Source organism: Oncorhynchus mykiss, chromosome 27 (assembly GCF_013265735.2).
Source record: "Oncorhynchus mykiss isolate Arlee chromosome 27, USDA_OmykA_1.1, whole genome shotgun sequence".
In the NCBI taxonomy this organism is placed as follows: domain Eukaryota; kingdom Metazoa; phylum Chordata; class Actinopteri; order Salmoniformes; family Salmonidae; genus Oncorhynchus; species Oncorhynchus mykiss.
In genome coordinates this window covers 20,426,200-20,450,344 of record NC_048591.1, presented here as the reverse complement: position 1 = coordinate 20,450,344, position 24,145 = coordinate 20,426,200, and the positions used below count along the sequence as shown (strand labels likewise).

At 40.3% G+C, this 24,145-nt stretch overlaps 1 protein-coding gene across 4 annotated transcripts; it reads right to left on the bottom strand.

Moving 5' to 3' along the window:
* Positions 1-3,441: 3,441 nt before the first annotated feature.
* Positions 3,442-24,015, bottom strand: LOC110507737. Of its 4 annotated transcripts, none has more exons than XM_021587944.2 (12): positions 23,720-24,015; positions 8,233-8,417; positions 7,863-8,037; positions 6,097-6,186; positions 5,586-5,636; positions 5,371-5,439; positions 5,124-5,150; positions 4,656-5,030; positions 4,474-4,521; positions 4,269-4,382; positions 4,146-4,175; positions 3,442-3,785 (listed from the first exon to the last, which is right to left on the bottom strand). In XM_021587944.2, the coding sequence occupies exons 1-12, from the start codon at positions 23,802-23,804 to the stop codon at positions 3,706-3,708; spliced, it is 1,329 nt and encodes a 442-aa protein (XP_021443619.2). In that variant the 5' UTR covers positions 23,805-24,015; the 3' UTR covers positions 3,442-3,705. The 4 variants fall into 4 exon arrangements, with proteins under 4 accessions (XP_021443619.2, XP_021443617.2, XP_021443618.2 ...); XM_021587945.2 differs by lacking the exon at positions 3,442-3,785 and adding an exon at positions 3,802-4,068; XM_021587942.2 differs by lacking the exon at positions 3,442-3,785 and having other exon boundaries at positions 3,790-4,175.
* Positions 24,016-24,145: the final 130 nt, after the last annotated feature.

The following is a 24,145-nucleotide window of genomic DNA, read 5'->3' as shown; positions in this document are numbered from 1 at the left end:
ATCTACCAAGAGAATTCTCTTCGATTATAATCACAGCCGTATATATCCCCCCCCCAAGCAGACACATCGATGGCTCTGAATGAACTTTATTTGACTCTTTGCAAACTGGAAACCATTTATCCGGAGGCTGCATTCATTGTAGCTGGGGATTTTAACAAAGCTAATCTGAAAACAAGACTCCCTAAATTTTATCAGCATATCGATTGCGCAACCAGGGGTGGAAAGACCTTGGATCATTGTTACTCTAACTTCCGCGACGCATATAAGGCCCTGCCCCGCCCCCCTTTCGGAAAAGCTGACCACAACTCCATTTTGTTGATCCCTGCCTACAGACAGAAACTAAAACAAGAGGCTCCCACGCTGAGGTCTGTCCAACGCTGGTCCGACCAAGCTGACTCCACACTCCAAGACTGCTTCCATCACGTGGACTGGGACATGTTTCGTATTGCGTCAGACAACAACATTGACGAATACGCTGATTCGGTGTGCGAGTTCATTAGAACGTGCGGTGAAGATGTCGTTCCCATAGCAACGATTAAAACATTCCCTAACCAGAAACCGTGGATTGATGGCAGCATTCGAGTGAAACTGAAAGCGCGAACCACTGCTTTTAATCAGGGCAAGGTGTCTGGTAACATGACCGAATACAAACAGTGCAGCTATTCCCTCCGCAAGGCTATCAAACAAGCTAAGCGTCAGTACAGAGACAAAGTAGAATCTCAATTCAACGGCTCAGACACAAGAGGCATGTGGCAGGGTCTACAGTCAATCACGGACTACAGGAAGAAATCCAGCCCAGTCACGGACCAGGATGTCCTGCTCCCAGGCAGACTAAATAACTTTTTTGCCACTGACACGGCCTGCAACGAAAACATGCGGTCTCTCCTTCACTGCAGCCGAGGTGAGTAAGACATTTAAACGTGTTAACCGTCGCAAGGCTGCAGGCCCAGACGGCATCCCCAGCCGCGCCCTCAGAGCATGCGCAGACCAGCTGGCCGGTGTGTTTACGGACATATTCAATCAATCCCTATACCAGTCTGCTGTTCCCACATGCTTCAAGAGGGCCACCATTGTTCCTGTTCCCAAGAAAGCTAAGGTAACTGAGCTAAACGACTACCGCCCGGTAGCACTCACTTCCGTCATCATGAAGTGCTTTGAGAGACTAGTCAAGGACCATATCACCTCCAACCTACCTGACACCCTAGACCCACTCCAATTTGCTTACCGCCCAAATAGGTCCACAGACGATGCAATCTCAACCACACTGCACACTGCCCTAACCCATCTGGACAAGAGGAATACCTATGTGAGAATGCTGTTCATCGACTACAGCTCGCCATTCAACACCATAGTACCCTCCAAGCTCGTCATCAAGCTCGAGACCCTGGGTCTCGACCCTGCCCTGTGCAACTGGGTACTGGACTTCCTGACGGGCCGCCCCCAGGTGGTGAGGGTAGGCAACAACATCTCCTTCCCGCTGATCCTCAACACTGGGGCCCCACAAGGGTGCGTTCTGAGCCCTCTCCTGTACTCCCTGTTCACCCACGACTGCGTGGCCACGCACGCCTCCAACTCAATCATCAAGTTTGCGGACGACACAACAGTGGTAGGCTTGATTACCAACAACGACGAGACGGCCTACAGGGAGGAGGTGAGGGCCCTCAGAGTGTGGTGTCAGGAAAATAACCTCACACTCAACGTCAACAAAACTAAGGAGATGATTGTGGACTTCAGGAAACAGCAGAGGGAACACCCCCCTATCCACATCGATGGAACAGTAGTGGAGAGGGTAGCAAGTTTTAAGTTCCTCGGCATACACATCACAGACAAACTGAATTGGTCCACTCACACAGACAGCATTGTGAAGAAGGCGCAGCAGCGCCTCTTCAACCTCAGGAGGCTGAAGAAATTTGGCTTGTCACCAAAAGCACTCACAAACTTCTACAGATGCACAATCGAGAGCATCCTGTCGGGCTGTATCACCGCCTGGTACGGCAACTGCTCCGCCCTCAACCATAAGGCTCTCCAGAGGGTAGTGAGGTCTGCACAACGCATCACCGGGGGCAAACTACCTGCCCTCCAGGACACCTACACCACCCGATGTCACAGGAAGGCCATAAAGATCAGCAAGGACAACAACCACCCGAGCCACTGCCTGTTCACCCCGCTATCATCCAGAAGGCGAGGTCAGTACAGGTGCATCAAAGCTGGGACCGAGAGACTGAAAAACAGCTTCTATCTCAAGGCCATCAGACTGTTAAACAGCCACCACTAACATTGAGTGGCTGCTGCCAACACACTGACACTGACTCAACTCCAGCCACTTTAATAATGGGAATTGATGGGAAATGATGTAAATATATCACTAGCCACTTTAAACAATGCTACCTTATATAATGTTACTTACCCTACATTATTCATCTCATATGCATACGTATATACTGTACTCTATATCATCGACTGTATTCTTATGTAATACATGTATCACTAGCCACTTTAACTATGCCACTTTGTTTACATACTCATCTCATATGTATATACTGTACTCGATACCATCTACTGTATCTTGCCTATGCTGCTCTGTACCATCACTCATTCATATATCCTTATGTACATATTCTTTATCCCCTTACACTGTGTACAAGACAGTAGTTTTGGAATTGTTAGTTAGATTACTTGTTATTACTGCATTGTCGGAACTAGAAGCACAAGCATTTCGCTACACTCGCATTAACATCTGCTAACCATGTGTATGTGACAAATAAAATTTGATTTGATTTGATTGGATAATTTCACACTATAATGCTGCTGAATACATTCTTTCCACAATGCAACTTTTGTATTATATTACATTAAGGCAAATATTTTGTTAACTTTCAGGATGCCAGTTGGCATTTTAAAGATGAGAGGCAATCTCTTGGTGATCTCAACTTGGCCATCATCGACCATAGCCTTGATGACCACTGTCAATATCTCCCTGGCACATTAGAATAAAAGTGATGATAACGTCAGCCTTTAAGTGCTACAGCAAAAAAAAAAAAAAAAAAAAAAATGTAATATTAGCGGAAATAGTTAGCCTACTTAGTAGCTAACAGAAAAGACAAGGATCCGGTCTGTCTCTCACATGAGATAGTGGCACCGAACGATATCTAATGTGTTCTCAGTCAACTTACCTGGTAAAATAATGGATAAATAAATAAAATAATTGGGGCTAAATGAGGCTGGTGAGTAATCAAGGGGCTGATTGCTCACCAGCCATACAAGGCCCATAAAGCTGCCAGGAGGGCAGCACACGGGAGAGTTGGAGGTAGTGAGAGGTTGCTCCCGGACAGATGTCCTCACGGTCTGCTAGACCCGAGCAGCTTGGTGGTCTACTCCAGAGCCCAGAAGGCGGTAACCCGGAAGAGGTTTCCTGGAGGAGACCGGTTTCTTTTATTTTTATTTGTTTTAATTAAACACTCTTGAAACTGAGGTATCACACTTGTGTCCGTGCCTTATCTGTGTGAACGTCTTGATCAAACCCCCTGGTCTGCCACATTACATTGGACATACAGTAATGTTGAATGGAAACTGGATGAATGTCATTTGTCTTCGTAAACTGCAGTTCTATTCCCTACCTTTCAGACTGTCAGTGCGGTTGAATGTATGGATTATATCCCTATAGCTCTGTGCAGGTTAGGGTAATAATAACGAAGAATCATTACATCAACAGAAGAGTACCTCTTCATCTCTGATGGTCAGCAAACAATGGGCCTGGGTGACCATCCACTGGTAGGGTGACACAGCTGGGGGTTATTAGCGTTAATTGTCTTGATTAGAGACTTTTCTGATTCACATTGGATAATACAATGCACGAAAGAATCATAAACCAATTTAAAAATGATTTAACTTTATTTCATATTTGTTTAACTTTCAAGACAATGTAATGTACTTTATTTACAAAACAAATGAAATACAACCTAAACAAAATTGAGACCAAGGAGTTGAGACCCAGTATCCTCTTCATCCCCGTCTATAGTTTGTGGAGTTGGACTACACTGTTATAGATTGGGTTTTCATATTCACATTCTGGGAGAGAGAGGTCTTAATATAAATGATTATGATTATACAGTATGTTGTGTGTGTAAAAAAAAAAAGCAACTTACGCTCTTTGGGTTTCTTTCTCCAAAAGCTTCCTGCAATGAGGAGACAATGCTTTAATAACAAAATGCTAGAGTGCATATCGATTTGTTTCAGAGATTTTCTGTAAAGCATAGTGTGTAGGACACCTCTTTGGCAGTTGTCCATTTGGGATCTGCCATCCTGGTTGGTCTTTGCTTCGTTTGCTCTTTGGTGGTTGTCCATCTGAACTCTGGTTTGCTGGTTGATCTCGGCTTGGTTTGCTGTCAGAGTTCTCGACAAGTCAATGTAATTCATAAAAGGATCACCGCAAGCCTATACTGTAAATGGATCATTACAAAGTTCTGACTTTACCATAGTAACGCTGTCCGAGACTTGATTGGCGCAATCTGCTCATGAGTTCTGGGGAAGGAAAGTCCATAAAGTTTAGTTACTTCTGAATTCAACATGCATACCAAGCGGGGATGAAAATATTGGTATCATTGAACAAGGGATAATGGTTATAGAATGTCTATGGTATGTTACAAATAGCTCACCTCCATGAAACCCCTGTCTTCTGTTCTCACTCGAATCTCTCAATTTATTTTTGTATCTAACTGGTTCGTGCTGGTTTCTTTGTGCTTCATGTTGAATTCTGGTTGGATCATGCTGAATTCTGGTTGGATCATGCTGAATTGTGGTGGGATCATGCTGAAATCTGGACAGATCGTGCTGAATTGTGGTGGGATCATGCTGAAATCTGGACAGATCGTGCTGAATTGTGGTGGGATCATGCTGAATTGCGGTGGGATCATGCTGAATTCTGGTTGGATCGTACTGAATTGTGGTCGGATCATGCTGAATTGTGGTCGGATCATGGTGAATTCTGGTCGGATCATGCTGCATTCTGGTTGGATCATGTTCATTGTTTTCTATTGAACGGTGGGAAGTAGAAAAGAAAACAACTTTACAATTCCATTCCAGTGCATTGAAAGAAAATGGGAAATCTAGAAGCGTAAACTTACCATAGATCGGTCGCTCATTGCCGACTCCTAAATTAAAACAAAAACCAGATGTGAGCATCAGTCTGCAAATGCAAAATGACTTTGTACTGTGGTCTTGTTTAGTAAATATAGAGTGATTCTGTAATGTTGAATAATCTTAACCACATAGACATAATAAAACACTGTGTGTGTGTGCACGTGCATGCGTGTGTGTGTGTGTTTGAGTGTGAGCACATGCTGTTTTAGCCTATGTGTGTACGTCTTTTACCTCTCTCCTGTACCACGTCTCTCCCGACATTGTCACTACATGCAACATCCTCAGGAGGTGCACTGGATCCTGTGATATTATACAGAATTCTACACTAATTTCATGTTTCAATCAGATTTGAAAGTGGTGCTCAAATGCCACAGCAGTAATACATTCTCTTTCTCAAAAAATGTAAATTAACATTGAGGATTAGAACAAGAGCATAGAGGCCCAACCTGCACAGATATGGGTGTTGATATAGTCTGGTGTTCTTTCAGTAGAAACTCCTAAAACAAGAAAGGGCACTTCTATAAGATTAGCACTTTTTCAAGGGGTAATGTATATTTTGGAAGTACAAGTACATCACATTTCACAAACATATTAGGCTACTTTGAAATGTTCTACCACTGCATCCCTGCAGTTCCTCTTTCTAAAGCGCATACTGGGTGGCATTAAGACATGCCTACTGTTTAAACTGTGCAATGTGCATATTTTCAGTGGGATATGTAGCTACTTAACTGACATGGAAGCAGCTTGCAAAGTTGCACAATCAACATAATAACATTTACATCAGAAAGAAAGGGTGCTGCTTAATGCTCATAGGAAGGTTTGGATTAGCCCAAATAACTGTTGCTGTGCTCAATGAAGCATACTGTATACTGTGCATGCCGTGCTAGCTGCTTCATCCATATCATTCCAATGCAGAAGTAAAACTGAGTGAGTCAGATGGAACATGGGGGTGCTCACGTGTCCATTTTACCCAGCAGAAACAGCCACTTAGGAGCACTAGGAGGATGGCCAAACTGCCGACGCTGAAAAACAACACGATGTGTGAACCTAGACGAGTAAAGAGGAAGAGGTGGTTTTATTCACGTGTATCTTACAGGAAACAATAAGCGAGAAAGCTGCTGAGTCTAAACCGACCAGAAATGTGTTTGCCTTTACAGAAAGTAACCCTGGAAGGAAAAACCGACCACATGCTTGACTTTTTCCACGTTTGGTTACGTTACAGCCGTATTCTAAAATGGATTTAAAAAAAAATTTAAACACCCCAGCAATCTACACACAATACCCCATAATGACAAAGAAAAAACTGATTTTGAGAAATTTTAGCTCATTTCTAAAATAATATAAACTGACATAGTTGTGGAAAAAGTACCCAATTGTCATACTTGAGTAAAAGTAATTAATAGGAAATGACTCAAGTAAAAGTGAAAGGCACCCAGTAAAATACTACTTGAGTATAAGTCCAAAAGTATTTGGTTTTAAATATACTTAATTATCAAAAGTAAATGTAATTGCAAAAATGTACTTAAGTATTAAATTATATTATATTATAATTATAAATAATTTCAAATTCCTTATATTAAGCAAACCAGATGGCAATTGTTCATGTTTTATAAATTTAGACTCTAACACTCAGACATCACTCAGAAACAAAGCATTTGTGTTTAGTGAGTTGCCAAATCAGAGGTAGTAGAGATGACCAGGGATGTTATCTTGATAAGTGCATGAATTTGATGTTTTCTGTCCTGCTAAGCATTCAAAATGTAACGAGTATTTTTGGGTGTCAGGGAAAATGTACAGAGTAAAAAGTACTTTTTGTAAAAGTAAAAGTTGTAAAAAATATAAATGGTAAAGTTAAGTACAGATACCCCCAAAAACTACTTAAGTAGTACTTTAAAGTATTTTTACTTAAGCACTTTACACCACTGCTGAAATACATTATTTACATAAGTATTCAGACCCTGGCCAGAGTTCCTCTGTGGAGATGGGAGAATCTTCCAGAAGGACAACCATCTCTGCAGCACTTCACCAATCAGGCCTTTATGGTAGACTGGCCAGACAGAAGCCACTCCTCAGTAAAAGACACATGACAGCCAGCTTGGAGTTTGCCAAAAGGCACCTAAAGACTCTCAGACCATGAGAAACTAGATTCTCTAGTTTGATGAAACCAAGATTCAACTCGTAGGAAGGGGAGAAACTCCCTAAATACAGGTGTGCCGAGGTTGTAGTGTCATACCCAAGAAGACCCGGGGCTGTAATTGCTGCCAAAAGTGCTTCAACAAAGTACTGAGTAAAGGGTCTGAATAGTTACAGTATGTAAATGTTATATTTCTGTTTTTCATTTTTTATAAATTAGCAAACATTTCTAAAAAACAGTTATTTCTTTGTCATTATGGGGTGATTTTAGAACAAGGTTGTAGCGTAACAAAATGTGGAAAAAGTCAAGGGGTCTGAATACTTTCCAAAAGCACTGTCCTGTATGAAACCTTCACCAATTATTTTGACTCATTACTGGTCACTTGAAAGGGTTCTATATCTTCAGATACAACAGTATAAGAGATTATTGTTCTAATGTAACAATAAAGTGACTTTCTCTTGATCCAAATATTCTGTTGAGGTTGCAAGAAGGAATCAAATCTACAACTCAGGTGTTGTTACAAGCACCATTCTCCAACCAACTGAGCCGTTGAAACAATATATTACTGTAGATACTAGCATAGTGTTACCTTCTTCAAGTTCCTCAACTTCCACTCGATGGCACTGGTCATGACTCTGCAGCTCACAACAGTAGGAGCCCAGGTCTGAGGCCTGAAGGGCATCAATTAGGATGGAGAAGTTCCCCAGACCTCCCTGATTGGGGAAAGCCTTCACTCTGCCCTGCCTGGGGTCCAGAAAGTCCACCTGATAATAATAAATTCATATTTTATTTATAAATTAATATATATTATTTGAAGAGGGTTTTTCATTACATGCAGAAATGACAAAGCTGCACATAAAAAAATATGGTTAAAAAGGCTTTTAAAAGGCTAAAATCTCAAAACAAAAAAGAAGGCTAGTATTGTACATGCTACACAGACAACTGAAAGAGGCAACAACCTTCCCAGAGGACGTGATGTTGACCAGGCTGGCACCAGAACCAGAGCCCTGGTTCCACACCACCCAGCCATGGCCAGGGCTAATGCCCAGAGAGGTGGACCCAAAGCTGCATGACAGGAGCACCACAGAGCCTAGTGGAGCCTGGAGGGTGGATGTGTTACAGGATTCATGGCAATGTTTGTTACCTAGAGGATGAGTGTTGGGTTTGGACGGTTATCAGGCTCATAGATAAAATGTTGCAATGTAATGGTTAAAATACACAGCCATTTTATGGTAAATTCTCAGCAGCATACACACATTTTCCTGATGTAAGTTAAAAATAGGGTTTAAAAAATTACACCATTTTTATCCTGATGCACAATACATTCACATGACAGGAAGCTTCTCTTAAATTTCTACTCTCCAACTCTACATTTATTCTCTCATAGCTCTACATAAAATGCTGTATCTATGTTATCATTATCTTAAGCACTTACCCATTGAAGCAAAAGAGGTATAACATAATACCATCCAAAAAAAACAGACTTCAGTTTTGACCAAGAGCATTTTCTGTATTTTAATGTATGGCAGTGAGCGGTACCTGAAATGTAAGTGAAAGTACCCAGCACATATATCCAGTAGCTACAAGTTAAAGGGCAAACCTCTACAACTAAGTTTGCGCACAGAGGCAATTGATTAGGTCACTTCCTGTTTGAGCAGCTGTGCCTTTTTCTATTCGTCCCCTTTCTTTTTATACATATCTGAAAATATTTAATATAGTGTTACATTTGAACTGGTTCTTGATTCATTTGATATATTATAACATGTTTAACAATGTTATTACATGTTATTTACATGTTATAACAATCTCAAGTACTTGGATTATGTGCATGTATACAGCAGGTCTTGTTTTTTCTCTCTCTGTGATTATAAACAACTATTAGACATATTCATGCACTAAAATAACCTGGTTTATGTGCCTGACACATATAGTTACTTTCGGTGCATAAATGCTTATTTTACTTATTTTACTTAACCCTAATACCATTTGCAACTGCAGCCAATGGAACAGAGTTCTGAGAAGTAGCACAAATGAGGTGAGATGAAGTAAGCAATCTTACTCAGAAGACCACAGTAGCTTCCTGGTAAAACACACTCTCTAACTAGGCCTCTGTCTGTTGGGTGAATGCAGTGGGGGGCAAAAACATATGTAGATTAACATTTGCGTCAAAGTATTTTTTTGTTTTAGCCCTCATGTTAACATGACTTTTGACAAGAAAGTAGAGGTTGTAATGAACACTACTCCAATATGAATCCGTGTGCTACACAATGTTGACTAAAAAAGGTAGACCAAATAAATGTGTACAAATTAATATTGTAAATACTGATCATGGAAATAAAAGAGGCAGAAATTATACTAAAATCAACCATGAGATTATGTTTATTACTATTTATTATAATCATTTTTTTCTGTTATTATGTGGGTCTTTGGGAGATTTTCAATTGATTCCTCCATCCGCCTCCTGCATGATAAGTGACACACAAGAGTATCTTCTCGGCTTCTAGCACGGAAGTGTTTTAAATCTGTCACACCCCCTTTGAATCAGCCTTTTGTTTTCTCGAAGGAGAGCATGCACACATTTAAAAACGATACGCTACTTATCCTTTTATCAATAACATGTCTTGCATACAACTAGTTCAATTGGTTTTCGCACTTTACACACTTATTTTGGGTTTCCACCCCTCTAAACGTAATTTGCCTAATGGCGCATGAGTGGAGAAGGAGAGTCTCATTTCAATCAAGCGCATTTGTTTCCACGTTTTCTCTCCTTGCCTCCACTCCTCGATTACCTTTGACCTTTTTCAAAAGCAGACAAGGAGAGGACAGAGGAGAGGATGCGAGAGTTGATCAAAACTGATTCAGATACTCTCTTTGTCACTATAGTTTTTGTAACTAAGGTATGTGTTCATCAACCACATCATCCACCGGGCCTGTTCACCCCGCTACCATCCAGAAGGTCAGTGCAGGTACATTAAAGCTGGGACCGAGAGACTGAAAAACAGCTTCTCTCTGAAGGCCATCAGACTGTTAAATAGCCATCACTAGCCGGCTACCACCCGGTTACTCAACCCTGCACCTAACATGCTGCTGCCCTATATACAGTTGAAGTCGGAAGTTTACATACACCTTAGCCAAATACGTTTAAACTCAGTTTTTCACAATTCCTGACATTTAATCCTAATAAAAATTCCCTGTCTTAGGTCAGTTAGGATCACCACTTTATTTTAAGAATGTGAAACGTCAGAATAATAGTAGAGAGAATGATTTAACACCTGCCTCTGATTGAGAACCACTCCAGACAACCACAGACTTTCCTAGACTACTCTACTATACCACAATCCCATAACCTACAAAAACCCCAAGACAAAACACACCACATAAATAACCCATGTCACACCCTGGGCTGACCAAAATAATACAGAAAACACAAAATACTAAGACCAGGGCGTGACAAGACGTTTACATACACTCAATTAGTATTTGGTAGCATTGCCTTAAAATCGTTTAACTTGGTTCAAACGTTTCGGGTAGCCTTCCACAAGCTTCCCACAATAAGTTGGGTGAATTTTGGCCCATTTCTCTTGACAGAGCTGGTGTAACTGAATCAGGTTTGTAGGCCTCCTTGCTCGCACACACTTTTTCAGTTCTGGCCACAAATCTTCTATGGGATTGAGGTTAGGGCTTTGTGATGGCCACTCTAATACCTTGACTTTGTTATCCTTAAGCCATTTGCCACAACTTTGGAAGTATGCTTGGGGTCATTGTCCATTTGAAGATCCCTTTGTGACCAAGCTTTAACTTCCTGACTGATGTCTTGAGATGTTGCTTCAATATATCCACATCATTTTCCTGCCTCATGATGCCATCTATTTTGTGAAGTGCACCAGTCCCTCCTGCAGCAAAGCACACCCACAACATGATGCTGCCACCCCTGTGCTTCACGGTTGGGATGGTGTTCTTTGGCTTGCAAGCCTCCCCTTTTCCCTCCAAACATAACGATAGTCATTATGGACAAACAGTTCTATTTTTGTTTCATCAGACCAGAGTACATTTCTCCAAAAGGTACAATCTTTGTCCCCATGTGCAGTTGCAAATTGTAGTCTGGCTTTTAAATGGCGGTTTTGGAGCAGTGGCTTCTTCCTTGCTGAGCGGCCTTTCAGGTTATGTCGATATAGGACTTTTTTTACTGTGGATATAGATGCTTTTGTACCTGTTTCCTCCAGCATCTTCACAAGGTCCTTTGCTGTTGTTCTGGGGTTGATTTGCACTTTTCGCACCAAAGTATGTTCATCTCTAGGAGACAGAGCGCGTCTGATTCCTGAGCGGTATGACGACTGCGTAGTCCCATGGTGTTTATACTTGCGTACTATTGTTTGTACAGATGAACGTGGTACCTTCAGGCGTTTGGAAATTGCTCCCAAGGATGAACCAGACTTGTGGAGGTCTACAATTTATTTTCTGAAGTCTTGGCCGATTTCTTTTGATATTCCCATGATGTCAAACAAAGAGACACTGATTTTGAAGGTAGGCCTTGAAATACATCCACAGGTACACCCCCAATTGACTCCAATTATGTCAATTAGACTGTCAGAAGCTTCTAAAGCCATGACATAATTTTCTGGAATTTTCCAAGCTGTCTAAAGGCACAGTCAACTTAGTGTATATAAACTTCTGACCCACTGGAATTGTGATACAGTGAATTTTAAGTGAAATAATCTATCTGTAAACAATTGTTGGAAAAATTACTTGTGCCATGCACAAAGTAGATGTCCTAACCGACTTGCCAAAACTATAGTTTGTTAACAAGAAATTTGTGGAGTGGTTGAAAAATGAGTTTTAATGACTCCAACCTAAGTGTATGTAAACTTCCGACTTCAACTGTATATCAAGACATAGATTTTTTCTGTACATTTATGAATCACAGGTTGGTAATGAAATCAAAATAGAAGAGATCAAGAATATTAACGCCAGTGAGAGTAACCTGTTCTTGGTTGGTGACAATAAAACCTTGGAGAGCATCCTCTCCAAGCTAGAGACCAGTATCATCAAAGGAATCTTTAACCTTTACATTGTGTCCCATTATCGTCATATACTGTATGTGTGCAATTTAATGTAGGAGGTTGAGTGTAGCCTAACACGGACAGGCTGTGAGGTGCATTTTACATGTTTGTGTCAAAATGTTTGTGTCACTCTGATTTATAAACCAGCATTGAAGCAGGGGGATGGCTTTCAATTTCAACTCGCAGAGGCTGGATTCAGCAATCACATTACACTTGATGTAAGTTGTTAGGTTTTCAACTTTGTTTTTTACACACTGGTTTTCTAGTTAAGGCCAGAGTCTGCAGTCTGGGGTGCCATGGTCCAACGTGTACTGTTCCTATTAGATGGAGACAGTGACTATATCTGAGATGCAGTTTTAAGATCATAATAGTATCTCTATCCGCTTGCCTCAGATTTGTCTCATTTTTATTGGCTTCTGGCAAGTAACATCCATTTTCTCCTCTTCCTAGGGGTCCTTAATGTTTGGCGCTGTGGGGGCCAATGACTGGAGTGGAGGAGTGATCTTATAACACCCCAAGGAGAATGAAGTCACCTTCTTAAATGGATCTTCCTCAGAGCCAAGGTTCTCCTACTTAGGTAAATTATGGGACATGTAATCACTGTTACCCAGAAGTAAAATTATCGCAAAATGTAATCTGTCCACGAGAGATTATGGGACATGCAATTTCACACACAAAGTTTTTGAGGGTTTTTGTTTGGTATTGTTCATCCTCATCCCGAGGCCATAACTGAAGGTCAGAGCTGCCAACTCTCACACATTGGCCATGAGACACAAGTATTTGGCCCTCTTCTCACGCCACACCTCTTATATCTCACGCATTGAAAAGTACTGCATTTATTTTTCTTATAAATCCATTATATAATCAGCGTATTATTAAATGTTCAACTGTGCTCCAAACCGGTTTGAAATCGGAGCATCTCCACCTGCAATTTAACATCACGAGCGGAACCTCTATCAATGTCCTGTTTTGCCACAGCACTGTCAACCTCCAAACCGGTTTGAAATCGGAGCATCTCCACCTGCAATTTAACATCACGAGCGGAACCTCTATCAATGTCCTGTTTTTCCACAGCACTGTCAACCTCCAAACCGGTTTGAAATTGGAGCATCTGCAACTGCAATTTAACATCACGAGCGTAATCTCTATCATTGTCATGTCTTGCCACAGCACTGTCAAGCGGCACATTGAAGCATATGATTGGTCTAGTTATATAAGGGTTCAAGGAGATTGGATGCATGTTTAAAAGAAACGCCCCTCAAGGTTAGAGTGGAGCTGAATGGAGAGATAGAACGTTCTCCGCTGAGTTTATACATTAAACGGTAGCGCTGTTTAATGTATAATGTTGTCAACTAAATTAGGTTGCTGTTACTCCTGTCCGTATTGCAGAATGCAGCCTTTTGACATCATGTAGTACAATTGATTTTAATCCCCACTTGCATTAGTCCCCTCGTTTGGTGATGGGCATTTTGGCTGTGACAACGAAAAGGCAGCAGACTGATCTACAGTATGTTTTAGCAGGGATGTTTGGTAGGGTGACCTGATCTGTAACTGAAAATCATTTTGACAAACAGATTTTGAACCCAAAAGTGTAAATTTGATTCTAGTCATTTGGTTAGGGTGTAGGGGAAGATTTGTGTAATCTTGTCTTTGAGAGATGTTATTATCTATTTACTTTATTTAGCCTGATCAGTGTAAGAATTGTCATCATTAACATTGGGATAAAATATTGGGTAATTACTGTGCTGGTCAGCAAGAACACTACTGTTATTCCCCACACGTATTTTATTATTCCACTTCTTCCCAATTTTGCCAGAGTAATCACATATTTGAAATCTGATATGCCTACTTGTGTGTTTTGAAAATGTATTATATGAGGCTATGTATTTTTGCAGCCATTCATTGACAGTTTTTAATAAGTCATAAAAGAAAGCATGGGATATTAAAAGCTCCAGGAATCAAATATAATTTTTGACATTTTAGTATTGTGCACAATTTCACGCCATATGTATTAAATTCAAAATAAAATAACTCGTGAACATGAAAAATAAAGTTGAGAATGTTAACATATTTTCGAGGACGGGTGAAATAATATGAATTACCTGTTGCACGTTTACCTAAGTAGTTAGATGGTTTGTCATTAAATGTATTAGATAGACATGCTTCTAATATCAGTACATTACTGACCCGTGACTGACAATTTTGAAGTATGTTTAAAACCCTAAAACGAGGTGATGTCAGACCTTCTACTTAAGTAGGCAATAGAAAAAAAGTATTTCTATCATGTTCCTTGATTGGGTTAAGACAACCGTCACTCCAAAACTAGTGGACCAATGGCGACTCATTGTATACTCCTCCCTCTAAACCCTGCCCTTCGCGGAAAAATAATGCCAAAACTCGCAATCGAAAAGACTGGCAGTGATCGCAAAGAAACAGACATCGAAAGCAAAGATAAGAGTAGTGTAACCAAAGGGTAGTACATGCAGGCAAAAGCGTTGGCAAAATGTATACAATATGATTGGTTGCTGGGAAAGTTAAACCGAAAACGATTTTTGCATTAGTTTTCAAATATATATATATTTTTATCATTTGTCATAAAGTTGCTCTCGCTTTAAAATGATTTGCTTAAAAAAAACTTGTAAGCAAATAATTTCCTTATGTTGGCGTCTTTCTATAATGTGTTATGTTTGCATCTTTAATGTGCTTGCTGAAAGCAAGACTACTCTACACATACTGTAATGAAACAACAGGGAGCAGGTCTCGAACCCTCTACCTTCCAGCCTGCTCGTGCGGCAGAGTCGATTTCCGCGCTTATAAACCCAGGGTCCTTTCAAAGAGCGCGTCCTCGCGCTAGCTTGCGAGTCTACGTCTTACAGGAACGCGCTCACGCACTCTCGTGGATGCAAGGTTCCGATCACTTCTGACACCAATGTAATGAAACAGCAGGGAGCAGGTCTCGAACCCTCGACCTTCTAGCCCGAGGTCCGGCGCACTATCGACTGTGCAGCAAAAGCGTGCTCGTGCGGCAGTGTCGATTTCCGCACTTATAAACCCAGGGTCGTTACAATAATGGTGTTGAATTGTTCAAACTAGAGACACAAAACCAACTTTCACATGTTAAGTCTATCCTAACCTATCAATAAAATGTATCTGTCAATACAAGCTAGCAAGCACACACATTTTCTTTAGGAAATGTACTTTTCTAGTATCTTTCTACATATATTTTCTTCCTTTCAGCTTCACGGTGAGCACAAACACAACTAAAATATTATATACGTTAACGTTACAATAACAGCACAGGCGCAACAAGCCAAAATTACAATCAAGAGTACTACACCTAAGTTATGTTAAAAAAATCTTACATTTCTATTTTCGTAATATTTAGTAGCCAGTGTTAGGTCCCTGACATAATCATTTGGTTGGATTCCAGGAGAGATGTGTATTCCCTGTGAATGCAGAAGTAAAAGTGAGTTCTATCCTTTCTCATTACACCTATAATGTGAAAGGATTCATGAAATCAACATATAAAACAGCATATTTGTCTTAAAATGTCAGCAAAAATGACATTTAAGAAATATATTAGTCAAAGTAACGTATACTATACATTGCATGGGGAAAGTATTCAGACACCTTGACTTTTTCCACATTTTGTTAAGTTACAGCTTTATTCTAAAAGGGATGAAATAAAAAGAAATCCAGATCAATCTGCACACAATACCCCATAATGACAAAGTGAAAACATGTTTTTAGAAATTGTAGCTAATTTATAAAAAATTATTAAACAGAAATACCTTATTTACGTAAGTATTCAGATCCTTTGCTATGAGACTCGGAATTGAGCTCAGGTGCATCCTGTTTCCATTGATCATCTTTCAGATGTTGCTACTATTTGATTGTAGTCCACCTGTGGTAAATTAAATTGTTTGGACATGATTCGGAAAGGCACACAGCTGTCAATATAAGGTCCCACAGAGCAAAAACCAAGCCATTAGGTTGACAGAATTGTCCCTAGAGCTCGAAGACAGGATTGTGCCGAGGCACAGATCTGGGGAAGGGTACCAAAACATTTCTGCAGCATTGAAGGTCCCCAAGAACACAGTGGCCTCCATCATTCCTAAATGGAAGAAGTTTGGAACCACCAAAACTTTTCCTAGAGCTGGCCGCCCGGCCAAATTGAGCAATCGGGGGAGAAAGGTCTTGGTCAGGAAGGTGACCAAGAACCCAATCTGTAGAGATTGGAGAACCTTCCAGATGGACAACCATCTCTGCAGCACTCAACCAATCAGGCCTTTATGGTAGAGATGCCAGACGGAAGCCACTCCTCAGTAAAAGGCACTTGACGGCCTGCTTGGAGTTTGCCAAAAGGCACCTAAAGGACTCTCAGACCATGAGAAACAAGATTCTCTGGTCTGATGAAACCAAGATTGAACTCTTTGGCCTGAATGCCAAGCGTCACATCTGGAGGTTACCTGGCACCATCCCTACGGTGAAGCATGGTGGTGGCAGCATCATGCTGTGGGGATGTTCTTTAGCGGCAGGGACTGGGAGACTAGTCAGGATCGAGGCAAAGATGAACGGAGCAAAGTACAAAGAGATCCTTGATGACAAAACTTGATCCAGAGTGCTCAGGACCTCAGACTGCGCGAATGTTCACCTTCCAACAGGAACCTAAGCACACAGCCAGGACAACGCAGGAGTGGCTTCAGGACAAGTATCTGAATGTCCTTGAGTGGCCCAGCCAGAGCCCGATTGAACATCTTGAACACGATCGAACATCTCTGGAGAGACCTGAAAATAGCTGTGCAGCAACGATCCCCATCCAACCTGACAGAGCTTGAGAGGATTTGCAGAGAAGAATGGGAGAAACTCCCCAAATACAGATGTTCCAAGCTTGTAGCAACATACCCAAGAAGACTCGAGGCTGTAATAGCTGCCCAAGGTGCTTCAACAAAGTACTGAGTAAATGGTCTGAATACTTATGTAAATGTGATATTTCATATAATTTTGTACGTTTTTTTGCAAAAAAAAACAAAACAACAGTTTTTGCTTTGTCATTATTGTGTATTGTGTGTATATTGATGAAGGGGGAAAACAATTGAATCCATTTTAGAATAAGGCTGCAACGTAACAAAATGTGGAAACGTCAAAGGGTCTGAATACTTTCCAAATGCACTGTATATACAAAGTGTGGACACCCCTTCAAATGAGTGGATTCAGCTATTTTAGCCACACCTGTTGCTGACAGGTGCTTAAGATCAAGCACAAAAGCCATGCAATCTCCATAGACAAACACTGGCAGTAGAATGGCTTACTGAAAATCTCAGTGACTTTCACCGTGGCACCATCATAGGATACCACCTATGACGGCACTGTCATAGGATGCCAAGTCAGTTCGTAAAATTTCTGCCCTGCTAGAGCTGCCCTGGTCAACTGTAAGTGCTGTTATTGCGAAGTGGAAACGTCTAGGAGCAACAACAGCTCATCCACGAAGTGGTAGGCCACACAAGCTCACAGAATGAGACCGCCGAGTGCTGAGGCGCATGGCACGTAAAAATCGTGCCTCGCGCCATTGGACTCTGGAGCAGTGGAAATGCATTCTCTGGAGTGATGAATCACTCTTCACCATCTGGCAGTTCAAAGGGTGAATCTGGGTTTGGTGGATGCCAGGAGAACGCTACCTGCCCAAATGTATAGTGCCAACTGTAAGATTTGGTGGACAAGGAATAATGGTCTGGGGCTGTTTTTCATGGATCTGGCAATGCTCCTTTGTTCCAGTGAAAATAAATCTTAACGCTACAGCATACAATGACATTCTAGATTATTCTATGCTTCCAACTTTGTGGCAACAGTTTGGGGAAGGCCCTTTCCTGTTTCAGCATGACAATACCCCTGTACACCAAGCGAGGTCCATACAGAAATGGTTTGTCGAGATTGGTGTGGAAGAACTTGACTGGTCTGCACAGAGCCCTGACCTAAACCGCGTCGAACACCTTTGGAATGAATTGGAACGCAGACTGCGAGCCAGGCCTAATCGCCCAACATCAGTGCCCGAGCTCACTAAATGTTCTTGTGGCTGAATGGAAGCAAGTCCCCAATGCAATGTTACAACATCTTGTGGAAACCCTTCCTAGAAGAGTGTAGGCTGTTATAGCAGCAAAGGGGGGACCAACTCCATATTAATTCCCATGATTTTGGTATGAGATGTTCGAGAAGCATGTGTCCACATAGTTTTAGTCATGTGATGTATATCTACAATGGTTAAATGTCACTATTTTGACTTAATGAGAGTATGTTGCCTTTAGAGTAGTAAATATGTGATATTCCTCCAGGCATTTGGAGAGTATCTCATTCAGTGTGCAGTCACAGATGTACAGGAAATCACAGTTGAGGCTGAAACTTCAATCAGAGAAGTTCAGGTTGGTAGATGCACTTTTATTGACTTCCTCTACAATATCGAGGTGAAGATCCATGCCCATTTTATGATTTTTATGTCCAAAATGTTTTTTTGTGACCATCCATCATCAATCATTACAGGTTAATCTGAGAAGATTACAGCTACTCTGGGATTTGATGAAGATCGATTCGAAGCACTGGAATTGAGATCGATGGAATCGGTGAGTTAAACTTTCAATAATAGAGATGTCCAATTTAAATAATTGTTGTGTTAATTGTGTTTTAAAATATTTGCTATTGTAACGTTTTATAAAATACTGTATTACTAATTTCAAATATAGCACACTTTTTCAATTTTACTCAGATTTGTATTATGAGAACTGAGAAAAATGAAAAAACCCGCACAAAGCCCTTAATAGTATCACAACTCTTTATTAAGCTTTACGTATTGTATATGGGGGATTGGAAGTGATGCAGACAATTACATTGATGGAACCTACAATTTATCTGCAATATTAATGCTGATCTATCCTTGATAAAAAACACCCCCAAAAAAAATCAGGAAATGTTTTTGGACATAATTAACCCCTTATTTTTTGGGGGCAAAAAACGACCTCCATATTTCCATTCGTTTTTATGTGATACGTTCAGATGAGTCCCGTGACACTTGTGGAGGCCGTACAGCAAAACGGAGAACAGTATTGTGTTTTGGAGAGTCTCCCCTTTCCATTGGGTCATATTATACTGAACACAAATATAAACGCAACATTTAAAGTGTTGGTCCCATTTGTCATGAGCTGAAATAAAAGATCCCAGAAATGTTCTATACGCACAAAAACTTTTTCTCTCAAATGTTGTGCACAAATGTCTTTGCATTTCTCCTTTGCCAAAATAATCCATCCACCTGACAGGTGTGGCATATCAAGAAGCATTGAGCGTGTTTGGTATGGTCTGAATTGACGTGTACAAGAGTGTGTTCCAGTTCCTGCCAATATCCAGCAACTTCACAAAACAATTGAAGAGGAGTGGGAGAACATTCCACAGACCACAATCAACAGCCTGATCAACTCTCTGCGAAGGAGATGCCACGCTGCATGAGGCAAATGGTGGTCACACAGGACTGGTTTTCTGATCCACACCCCTACCTTTTTTTTTAAGGTATCTGTGACCAAAAATAAGTTAATATTTTCTAGAAATAGGCATGGAATAATTGATGAGACAACCCATATTCAAGAATAGCTTAGGAAAATAACCCCATCTAAAAACATTGTTTTGAATTACCTTAAACCGAGTGATGCTTTGTGACATCCCTCTGGTATTCCCAGTCTTGTGAAATCCATAGATTAGGACCCAATGAATTTGATTTCAATTGACTGATTTCCTTATATGAACTGTAACTCAGTACAATCTTTTAAATTGTTGCATGTTGCTTTTATATATTTATAAATGACCTTTATGTATCGGCCTCATGGCCTTCATCAGAGCTGCTGTGAGTGTTTATAATTTGTACACTTATGTAGACATAGCTCCATCCACATCTGTTCAATGCATCGAATGGGTTTGGAGTTGAGGGAAAATAAGCAAGTGTTACCAAATATAACAATGTTCATTTCATATGTATTCTAATGAAGTGTGTACATAAAATGCAAAAAACAAGTTTGTAAAACCACAATGAGGACATCAACTTAGTTTTCATAAATCATTGGGTACAGAGCAAGAAAAAACATCAATTTATTTAAGCTCTAGTACTGCCAATATTAAAAACAGTCAAATGCATTCGTGAATTCAATCGCTTGTTGCAGTTTATTCATTGTTTAATTATTCAAGGCTCCTTTTGTTTCATTTTATAATTAAAATGCTTGACTGTATTTAACGACATGGATGACTTGTATGCTGTGTGATGATATGCACAATATTGCAGTAGGCCTTTGTGCCAATAAGTAAATTACACAACACCAGTTAGAGTAAACATGACTTTTAGGCTTGATGTTTCCACCCCCATGCTTCACAGTAGGTATGGTGTTCTTTGGATGGAACTCAGCATTCTTTGTCCTCCAAACACGACGTGTTGAGTTTTTACCAAAAAGTTATATTTTGGTTTCATCTGACAATATGACATTCTCCCAATCTTCTTCATCATCCAAATGCTCTCTAGCATACTTCAGACGGGCCTGGACATGTACTGGCTTAAGCAGGGGGACACGTCTGGCACTGCAGGATTTGAGTCCCTGGCGGCGTAGTGTGTTACTGATGGTAGACTTTGTTACTTTGTTCCCAGCTCTCTGCAGGTCATTCACTAGGTCCCCCCGTGTGGTTCTGGGATTTTTGCTCACCGTTCTTGTGATCATTTTTACCCCACAGGGTGAGATCTTGCGTGGAGCTCCAGACCGAGAGAGATTATCAGTGGTCTTGTATGTCTTCCATTTCCTAATAATTGCTCCCACAGTTGATTTCTTCAAACCAAGCTGCTTACCTATTGCATATTCAGTCTTCCCAGCCTGGTGCAGGTCTACAATTTTGTTTCTGGTGTCCTTTGACAGCTCTTTGGTCTTGACCATAGTGGAGTTTGGAGTGTGACTGTTTGAGGTTGTGGACAGGTGTGTTTTATACTGATAACAAGTTCAAACAGGTGCCATTAATACAGGTAACGAGTGGAGGACAGAGGAGCCTCTTAAAGAAGTTACAGGTCTGTGAGAGCCAGAAATCTTGCTTGTTTGTAGGTGACCAAATACTTATTTTCCACCATCATTTGCAAATAAATTCATTATAAATCCTACAATGTGATTTTCTGTATTTTTTTTCCTCATTGTCTGTCATAGTTGAAGTGTACCTATGATGAAAATGACAGGCCTCTCATCTTTTTAAGTGGGAGAACTCTATAGAGTATTTCTGTCCATTTCTTTTCTGTACAGAGTTGTAAACAGGGTTCCATTTGATTTCTTAATCCACATGTACAAGTTTATGTACAAATTTAGTGTCACATTCAATAGTGAATTTGAGATTGGGCTCAATGTCATTAAGTATTGCCATAATGTCTGACAGCTCTTCTCCCGTTCCTCCCCATATGCAAATAATTTTGTCAATATAGACACCACTTCAGGATTTTAATGAAAAATAGACTTTCATTTTTTTCTCCAAAATTACCCACATAAAAGTTAGCATAGCTTGGAGCGAATGTGGAGCCCATCAATGTTCCATTCGCTCATCATCAAACCTGAAATAGTTACGTCAAAACATTTTCAGACAGTTTTGGGTATTTGTTAGTATCTCGGGCTCTCAAATAGTGAGATAAGGCTGACAGCCCCCATATGGGGAATGCTGTTATATAGACTCTCGACATCTACTGTAATGTGACCTGGTTCTCCCAAACAGAGAATTAGCGAATATGACATTTCAAGCAGGAGAAAGGACAGGGATTATCCAGTCGCAGTACATTTTAATGACCAAAAACATGACATTTCTACCTTTAGATTTGGTGGTATAGAGAAAGTCAAGATATCAGACAGGGGAGGTGACATAAATAATACTCTGAGCAAAAGAGAATGTTTTGGGATTTTAACCCTCCAGACATTATTCCCTAAAGGTCTTAATGATAAAATGCCCATACATGTTATGTTGTAAATGTGAACATTAATTATTGCCACCACTTCAGATAACTTTGATATTTTTTCTTGCACTGTATGAAAACCTACTTGATAGGTCGATGTCCTCATTGTGGTTTTACAAACTTGTTTTTCTGTGTTTTATGTACACACTTCATTAGAATACGTATACATTGTTATATTTGGTGCAAATTATAAACACTCACAAAAGTTCTGACGAAGGCCGTGAGGCAGTTAAATAAACTGGGTGTAACGGCCGTTGCTGGTGGAAGAAGGTGAGGACCAAGGTGCAGCGTGGTATGTGTCCATATTTATTAAAATGAACACGGAAATAACAAAAAATAACAACGCGAAACGACCTAAAACAGTTCTGGCTAGTGCAGACACACAACAGAAAAAAATCACCCACAAAACACAATAGAAAACAGGCTCCCTAAATATGGTTCTCAATCAGGGACAACGATTGACAGCTGTCTCTGAATGAGAACAATACCAGGCCAAACACAGAAATAGCCAATCATAGAAAAACTAACATAGACAACCCACCCAACTCTCACCCTGACCATACTATAACAAAGACTTAACAAAAGAACTAAGGTCAGAACGTGACACTAGGTGGTTTGAGCTCTGAATGCTGATTGCCTGAAAGTTGTGGTAAACATTTATTTTTACTGCTCTAATAGTGTCTAATAGCATTCGTAACCAATTTATAATAGCAATAAGGCACTTCCACGGCTAAGGGCTGTTCTTAAGCACGTTGCGTCGTGCATAAGAACAGCCCTTAGCCGTGGTATATTGGCCATATACCACACCCCCTCATGCCATATTGCTGAAATATAGAGCAGTCATAATAGCAAGAGCAGTGTGCAGGTTAATTATTTTTTCTCATCTTATTCAACTGTTACCATGCACCTGCAACAAAGATATCTCAGATTTGCGAGTTTCTTTTGAATTTTGTATTATGAGAACTTTGAAATATAACAAAGCCATGTGATTCATGAGCCACTTTGTTTTGAATTGTTAATTATCTTGTTACATATTGTATATTTGTACATATGGAGATAATTGACTTACACTGTAAGGTTTACTATAAAATATTACTCATATGTCTACTGTATATTTACGTTTACATAGGTGTGAATTGCCTCAGCATTTTGTTTTAAAATGTTTGCTCCAAAGAACTAAATAAAAATATTAAATAAAAAATCTGTAAAGTGAAACATGATTTTCCTGTTATAAATTTCAACATGCTTTGTAAAAGGTTAAATAAAGTCTGAGCTGCTGCTAAAGTGTATTTTTTATTTTGAGCCTGATGAGTGAGAACATAGAGTTATAGAGTTAGTTGGTTAGTAAGGCTTATCTTCACTATATTCAAAACGGAAATAACCTACCTGACAAGAAACCTTGTTGTGGAGTGAAGTTACATACTTTACTTCGAACTTTTGACATCTTGCAAACCATTGACAGCTTTGACATCTATGCCTCAGATTGAAAACCACACATGGGTTTACTGTTCTGACACGTTTCCCCTCCATTTAACCTCTAAAACCAACAACAAAAGCATCCAAGCCTTTCAAAACTGGATATCAGTTACATTCCAGTGCGTACTGTTGTTTTGTACAGAACATCGTAGGCTGTGGAAAAATGTTGCAACAACTTGCACCTGTGAACATCTGCATCCTGTTTCTTGTTTCTTACATCTGCCACTCATTTCTTTTAAATCACGCTGCTCTACAGTGTGCTGTTAATCCCCCCCCCCTCCCCTCGCAAACTGTCTCTTCAGAAGATTTAAAAGCCATGCCCCTTGAAACTCATTG

Excerpts from the sequence above, each read along its gene's own strand:
- LOC110507737 (XM_021587942.2), bottom strand. The coding sequence starts at position 23,804 with ATGTCAAAGCTGTCAATGGTTTGCAAGATGTCAAAAGTTCGAAGTAAA. Across the intron at positions 5,637-6,096 it reads CTGCTGGGTAAAATGGACAC|GAGTTTCTACTGAAAGAACA; the intron begins GTGAGCACCCCC and ends TTCTTGTTTTAG. Across the intron at positions 4,176-4,268 it reads AATGGACAACTGCCAAAGAG|GAAGCTTTTGGAGAAAGAAA; the intron begins GTGTCCTACACA and ends TCCTCATTGCAG.